An 8,693-nucleotide genomic window follows, 5' to 3' on the forward strand; every position below is an offset into this window, starting at 1 on the left:
GCTTTATATGTTTATTTATAAGCTTGCAGACGCTTGCAGAATAACTATAGTATTTTTGTTTTGTTTGTTTACGTTATTGAATTGTCATGTCACTGGTCACATCTATGCGCAGCGGGAAATGACATTGCATTAGTCTGCGTTTGATCGATGTGTCTCTCACATTCGTAGATATATTAACTGTTTGGATAACTATATGTTATAAATTATATACTTGTCTTAGATTACAAAATAAAAGGCAGATGGAGCATGTTAATCGTCCGTCGCCCTTGTCAAAGAAAATACGAAATCAAAAACGAATACGTACCTCCGCCAGTGCTATAGCGATTCTAGTGTCATGCAATACGTCAAAATGGGTTTGGTATTTTAGTAAAAAAATGCTGTCTTGTGATATTAAAACGCTGTAAAATTTGATCCCGAAAACAAACAAAAAGATAAAACATCGTTTTACAGGTTTTCTGTAGATTATTTGGCTTATTTAATTTTATATACAAATAATAATTTTACATATACGAAGGAATTCAAAACTTCAACGTATGCTGCCAGTATTTTGAAAATGAATTTGCCAATTTTAGGGGTAAAACAGTAAAATGGTTAAAAGATCTTCGGGGTAGTGCTGTTGGATTTTTAGATCGTGAATGTGATTATTTCTATAGTGCAATTCATGATCATTATTAGATTATTTTAATAAGCATTATACATTTTTTTGTTACTTTTATAAAAAGCGTCATAGTCGTTTTCGCTCGCGATTTAATTCATGTGAACTCCATGATGGATATGATGAAAATAAAATGTCCCGCATTCTCGACTAAAAACTACCGCTATTCGCATTCATATGTTTTGAAAAATAAAAACTTTTTTAATGTAATTTATTTAATTAAAAATTGAATAAAATTATTTTGTCCATATTTAACTTTATTAGATATTTATATTCATATTTAGCTTTATGTAACAAAATAATTTTTACAATATTATAAAATAATATCATAAACCCGAATTTATTAATTTTAAAATAAAAATTAAAACATGACTGCTAATTTCTGTAGCCTACCACCACTACCTTCATAATTCAGATGATTGCAATGACACCTCACAACTCAAAATCGATCCAACAGTTTATATTGCAGGACGTGTCAAAGAAATATTATACATACATACACTCGAAAAACATAACCCTCTTTCTTACGTAGTCGGGAAAAAATTTGGGAATTTTTTTCAATATCTGGTAACATAACACGCACACAGAAGCACCGTGTTCGTACAGTGCAACGGTGAAATGACAGCACACATAGCTTTATGGAAATGACGATAAATCATTCGGTTTAGTTCGGCAACGCTCCATCTGTCTTTTATTTTGTAATCTAAGATACTTGTTATATTGAATTGAATTATATATGTTGAATTGAATTATATATTGAATTGTATATTGAATTGAATTATATATTGAGGTAGGTAATAGGTATCTATGTGTGTAAGAATTTCGACCTTTAATTATAAAATTTTTGTGAAAGGTCTTTAATTATAGTAAGTTCTATTCATACAGCGAAATAATAATGATTGCTACAAGATGAAAGCTCAAACAACATGCGCAACCCTTTAGTTTTCATACGAAAGCTCCGCCCAGCCCAGCAACTTCACATCGCTTAGTGAATTAAGATGTCATAATCAATACGAACAATCGGCGATTGCAGACAGGGAAAAACTGACACGCATTTTCCGGCGCGTCCGAGCCACCCGCGGGCGAGACGTTAGGGGAGCGATGGGCGGGGGTTAGACGCGAGCGCGAGGGGCCCGGGGCCGGGGGGCGGCGGGCCGGCAGGGGGGCGAGGGGGCGCAGGGGGCAGGGGGCTAGGCGCAGGCCCCAGTGCCCCCCAAACGCAGCGGCGGCGTGACGCCTCCCCGAGCACCCGCGACATGCGGCGCTGATCTCCCGCCACCCGTCGACCACCGCCGTATACATGGACAACTCCTGCCTCCTCGACCTCCTCATCAGGTGCTTCGCGATGACCGAGCCCGAGGACCTCAACTTCACCGCGTTCACCGACCTCTGTCGCCTCTGCTCCCTAAAGAGCGGCCCTCGTCTCCACATATTCGACAAGGAGGCCGAGCAGAGGCAGATACTGTTCAAGCTTCGCACCTGCCTACCGACTATGGTGAGTGACCGCACTACGCGGAGCTCGGACACCTAACTCATACGTAAATAAAAAATACCCAGTATATTGACAAAGGAAAGTTAAGATTCGGCAAGAAAGTGCACAGTACCGTAAGACGTAGAGACGCGTCGAGTGCGGACTCGTAGACGCGTGCGCGCTACGCGCTACGGCACAGACCAGCTACAGATCATGATACCTGTTGATGTTAGAAAAAAAACACAATAAAAACAATCGCATAATCGTCATGAATCTGACACTTTACTTACAAACAAGTATAATCAGTATATTTTCTACGTTAACAAGAAAATTATGGTACATATTTAGCTTTGAGTTATAAATTATAATTTACTTAATTACCTAATTTAATTCAGTTTACCTTCACCTTATACATCTTGTGATTATTAGACATTTTTTTAGGAAACCTTTTTGTTTCATAAACAAACAATATCATTACGTTTACTCCATTGTGTTATTTCTTTTTGTTTAGGACAACATAAATTACGCGCGAGTAACATAATCCTTACAAACCATTAAATTGTTTCATATTTATATTAATCCTTTATAATTTTCATGTGGTATTTGAAATATTTTGCTCTACTTTTTATTTGTGAATAACGTCGTGAGCTATGCATTTGCGAATTTTATTGTTTGTGTTTTGTTTTGTTTGTTTTAATGTACCTATATAACTATTTCCACAAAAAATAACCTGCTCAATAATGGTGAACGTATTAAGTAAGCATTGCAAAAACAAAAAAAACATTTTCCATGTACCTGTTATCCTAACATAACAAAAAACCAAATTTAAACGTATCGAAAACAAAACGTAGGTAATCTTCTTATATATAAAAATGAATCGTAAAATGTGTTGGTAAGCGCATAACTCGAGAACGGCTGAACCGATTTCGATAATTCTTTTTTTATTATATTCCTTGAAGTACGAGGATGGTTTTTATGTAGAGAAAACGTAAATATGTACCACGGGCGAAGCCGGGGCGGACCGCTAGTAAAAAATAAAAACGATTTATCAAATTAAAGTAATAACGCTTACATAATTGTAAATCCTCTTGTTTTCTTTTAATCCACGTATTAAAAACTTATCTATAATAGTGAATTTACATTTAAATAAAAGAATTACTTAGAAATTCTCGTTTATAATTGCAGATCGCTGGTATAAACGTTTCGCTTGCAATAAAATTACATTAATTATTCCATTGAGTTGAGAGTTGCAATTAAAAATTTATCCATAGTAAATCGTGGATACGGATGTTAGTTCCCGGGGGAAATTTTCAAGTTTCTAACATGAAAGCACTTGATGCAATGTTCTTCAACTTATTATACATCTGTTACGTAATATGGCTTTTTGTACCGTTTTGCTGTAGAATTAATTATTATTCCGCTGATTCAATACTGAAACTATAAGTCCGTTTGTAATTATTTCAGAATATAAAACAAATGTGTGCAATATACTAGTTCTTCCAATAATTATTATAAAATATAACTAGACTCATTTCGCAATTTCTACTTTAATTTACTATTATAATGCATCTTATACAAAAAATAAATAAACAAAAAACAAATAAAGAAGATTATGAGGTATAACAAATTTTAGTATACACATACTAAAATTTGTTATACATATATAACACTATTTTTTATATAAATTGCAAATTTGAGTGCTACGAATTTCACACTCTGCTCTATCTGACATACTACATAATATTTAGCTTAAAACTCTACCCTCTAGCCCACACAAACTTCAGTATATAACCGTCATGCACATCCAGCAGATATCGAAAGATGACTTCTTGCCGAAGAAGATCTGCGAGCGGTGCGTGACGCGGCTGGAACAGCTCTACGAGTGGAGACAGAGCTGCCTGAACACCGACTCGGTGCTACGGAACTACGCGGAGTCCATGAGGATCGTCACCTCTACTATTAACTTTCAGGTAAGAAATGTATGTCATTAAGGAATATTAGTTTTTAGCTGTCGAAAGAAGTTTTTCAATTAAATTAATAAATCATTTTTTTTTTAATGTCAAGAACGTCACCTCGGATACAAAAATACAATTTTTCTTTCATATAAATTTTAATACGTAATTGCTTCTGGGTACAATTTTTGAAACCTAACTATTAGTAAAATACATTAATTATTAACTATATATTTAAGAGTAGATCGAAATCCCAGAGCTGACCTACTTCCTGTTTTGTTACTTTACCCGTAAATGTCTAATTTAAATGTCTTCAGTCCTGACAAATACTCCATAGTTTGTGAATGCCGAGAAATAAGTAGAGCAAAGTATTTACTAAAATTGATATTCACCAGGAACTAAGTATATTATAATAAATGAATTCAGATTCTATTTTCATCAAAATATGGGCATTGAAATAAATATTAGCTACTTATTCTTATTCAATGCACTTTATTCCCTTTCAGAATAATTTAGATGAGCTACGAGTTTAATAATCCAACATGATACGATTGCTATTTTAGGTCAATTCGCTAAAGAATTTATTATTTTCGAAGCGAAACTTCGTTAGCAAACTGAGGCAATTCGAAAAACTGTTCATCAAATTCTGTAAAATGTAACATAATGACTAAAAGAAGGTAAAAGTTTGGACTAGATTAAGATGTCAAAAACTATGTGCGTTCATTAAATATGTTGTTTTATCAATACACATAGATTAAAGGTAGTGGCGCTCTAAAAAAACGTTAACGCTACGAACCAAGCTGTTGTTAAAAAGTCAATATACAAAATAAATCCTATATTTTATCTATACATGATCCTAGAATTCAGTTTGTCTAAAAAACAAATTTCATCCATATTTCATTTATGATTATAATAGATAATATGTAATAGCGATAACTCTTATCGAATGATCAATACCGTGTTACCCTAGGTGTCATATACATCGATTTCCAAATTCTAATATGATAAAAATAACGCACGAGTAGGTAATTGTGCCAACAAAACGATTTGACAAAAAGTATCACTTTCAAAAGACTATTTCTTTATACATTTCCAATTCAATTTCATCAGAGTCATCCTTAATGAAAATCGTTTGTAACGCACTCGAGACTACTCAGAATTTAATATCAGCAGTAGATTAATTTTCCAATAATTGCGAGCTCGAGATATCTCTCATCCAATTCATATTTCTGCGAGTTAAAATATTCAGTCTGACCTCGGAAAGTACTCTTTTATATCAAAAAGTGCTATTTGCTGTTACGAAAAAATACGGAAAGAAAATATTCAACCGCATTCAACAGAAATATCAAGAAGACTCTTTGTATCGTCTTGTTAGAAGTAAGAAATTGAGAAAACATCGATCAATTAGGTTGCAGCGAAGTCACAGTCATTGTCGGAACGTCAAAGAATTCGTATAGCCTGTTTTGTTGAGTGTCGGCACGCAGCAATGCACGGAGGTCGCCCCTCTATCGATCCGCAGCGCCCGGCGCTTATCGACCCAACTACCTCCCGGCCGACGAACAAACAAATTTCAACCTTATTTCTATCGCTTTACAACCAAACTGCTACTAAAGATGCAAACCGACCGAAGACAAACGATTCCGAACTCAATAAAAACGCATCACGGATCTTTATTGAATATACCTACTCCCGGGTCTTAAAGAGTAATGGACTATTCACTCTAATAGAGTAGTCCATAAGGTTTTCTGAAACAGCGATACAAATTCGTGTATTGGTACGCATGTCCAGAAATGTTTTGTCTTTGTTATTGACTTTGTATCTTATTACCAGGCGAGAGTAGCTACATAGCTCTGTTGCGCTGTATTTGGAATGAATGTTTAATATGTAGAGTCGTTCCTTTAAAATCTGAGGCTAGATTTTATATTTATAGAAATATTCATCACTCATTCTCTTAGTACACTAACGTTTATCTTCTCTACTTAAACGTTCACTAACATGGTTAATGCGCTATTAACGATGAAAATGGCGAGCGTCAGTATGAGATTGTGGGTGGTATGCAACCGGTGCAGTGCAACACGCATCGGCTCCAAGGTCGAAGGCTGTCGGCTCGGGGGTACAGTTAACCCTGACCTAGCGGGTGAAGGATATTCCTACTACGGCCTCCCACCACCCGACGGGGCCCGCAGCACCCCTGAACATCACTTGCACTCCGCTTCCACATTCCTAAATGTGACGACTGATCAAAATTACTCTTAGCACGGCTTATCATGAAACTTTATAAAGACATGAAATATCACAATAGCTATTTGAAGTTTCGCTATTTATGGTACTTTAAATTAATGGTTTCAACTGCACAATAAGTAGTAATTACTTATGACCTAAAAATATATAATTGGTCAATAAAAATACAACAAACAACGGGTCAAGGGAATTAATAAATTACATAATCTTTGTTTAACATGCAACAAAGTTTGCTTGAACTTAAAGCTTGCGCTATAAATAATGTGAAACTTCGCAAGCTTATTTCAAAATTGTTTATCGCTTGCTAGTTGGAGATTCATTAAATTGTTTCTTTTTGTTTTCTTTTATTTTATTCTACAATACATCATAATGGAATTATAAACAGATGCAAATAAGATTATATTATAAGAACATGTTTCCTATTATAGTAGTAGTAGTAGTCCTATTATATTATTTTTCTACTTCATTGAGTAGAACGAATGTAATATACAATTACGTATTACTATAGGTATATTATGCAATATATATAATTATTCTTCGTTGTTTTTGTAACAAACACTAAAATATAATAAATAAATTTAAAATTTAAAGTAGCAAGCACGTAGCAGCTGTAAAAGAGCTAAATAGTAATAATTGTATCCTTTGAAGTTAGGTTTATCCTACTTGCATGACATATAAAGATTTGTATTTATATACATAATATTGTAGTACTCACAACAACAGTCAATATAATACTGAACTAATTAAACAACGATAAATTTCAGCGGCTCTACGACTTCTAAAGTGAAGCTACAAAATGCTTCAATACTTTATTCAGTAACAGTAGTTTTTGAGTATGTAACAAAATAAAAAATCAAATCCTTCCTCTTTATATTAATATAGACTAAATACGACGAACTTTTCTCAAGCAAACCGCATCCCTCTAAAAGAGATCCCTTCAGTAAAATGTGCAATTGAGCGTTGCAAAGGCTGCCTGCACTTATCACTTTGAAACCACCGGGGGTAGCCGTCTTGAAGCTTTCCCTTTTACTTTCCCTTGTACTTTTACTTACCTCATATACAAAATAGTGTTCATTTTTCCTTACCGTGCGTGTAGTGTTTTTATCTTATGTATGTGTCGTGTGTTTAGGTGAGCGTTGATTTAGGCTTAGGCTAGCATGGCATCTGTGTGTAACGAAATATTTATATGGGTACGTATTTATGTAGTTGCTAAATGTGCTGTGATTTTAATTATACAAATAGAAAAATATATATCAGGAAGTTTCGAACTACTACGATGCCTGTATTAGAAATAATAAATTATTTTACACTTTTTTATATTTGTAAATACGTAACATACCATACATTTGTATCAATGTTCAACAATATTACAATAAATGTGTATCATAAGCATAGCTACAGGCAATAACTAACTGTATATCTAATAGCCAGAGCGTTTCCAATCGTGTGGCACGCTCCGGCGTCATATGCAAAGCCGTAGGGTAGTTTGCTTTTAATCAGTGCTAGAGTGATAAGGCCCCTGATTTCGTCCCCTCAATATCTATAGGAGGGTGTACCTTCAAACAAAGGATTTGCGAATTTTGATCGGTGGAGTGTCCTCCGTAATGAGATGCTTATGAATATGCGTAGGCAGCGACTTTGCATGCGAAGGGGAGTTCTTAATTGACCAACGTAGAGTTTTGATGTAGGTATATGAAATCCGGAAGATAATCCGCTCTGTTTTTTATTATAAAACATTGTATAAATAATCAAAGGTAATATGAAACGTATCATAATATGGTCGCGGAATAAGTTAATGAAACACATAAACGCAATGTTAAAAAATATACATAAGCACATACTTTAATAAAATAAATATACGCTATCTTTTATCTTTTATAGATTTTAGAACCTGTCGCTGCATAAAGTAATACATAAAAAGTATAACTTTTAACTACAAAATACACGTTGAGGAATATTATTTTATAGCCTACAGTCTAAAATCATGAAATTTAGATTTACAATTCTGGCTTCTACGCTCTTGTACAAATATAGTAAGAGTGACTACATAAAAAAAATATAGTAAGAGGGACAGGACTGTAGGCCTTTTTCAGGAGTTTATATCTATCTAATGAAACTCGACTAGGAAATTCTGTTCCTCAATGTTCCTTAGAGATAATATTTCCATAACCAAAACAAAACGAAAGTTTTAGGGGAAAACGTCACGTCCGTTTCCCCGTGTTCTAGGAGTTCGTTGAACCCATCCCTTGCCGAATTTGGGCAATTATACATAGGGTGTTCGTGTTATGGAATGAAAGTAGGCAGGGGGTTGGTCTCACTTTCCGGGGTGAATGCACTGAGGGTGTCTCCTACCCTCTAAGACATTCATTGAGGT

General features: G+C 34.6%; 1 protein-coding gene across 2 annotated transcripts in view; it reads left to right on the top strand.

The window, feature by feature from the left end:
* The first annotated feature begins 1,955 nt into the window (after positions 1-1,955).
* The window catches only part of LOC149909111 (uncharacterized), a 9,931-nt gene continuing 3,193 nt past the window's right edge, over positions 1,956-8,693 (top strand). For both annotated transcript variants that reach the window (XM_090120232.1, XM_090120231.1), the window contains exons 1-2: positions 1,956-2,150; positions 3,935-4,096. In XM_090120232.1, the coding sequence (XP_089976358.1) occupies positions 1,956-2,150; positions 3,935-4,096 (357 nt within the window). The remainder of the gene's footprint in view (positions 2,151-3,934; positions 4,097-8,693) is intronic.

This window comes from Colias eurytheme, chromosome 4, assembly GCF_061535395.1.
Source record: "Colias eurytheme isolate Ceu_HAF_F1 chromosome 4, ilColEury1 Martin Lab GWU primary, whole genome shotgun sequence".
NCBI lineage: Eukaryota > Metazoa > Arthropoda > Insecta > Lepidoptera > Pieridae > Colias > Colias eurytheme.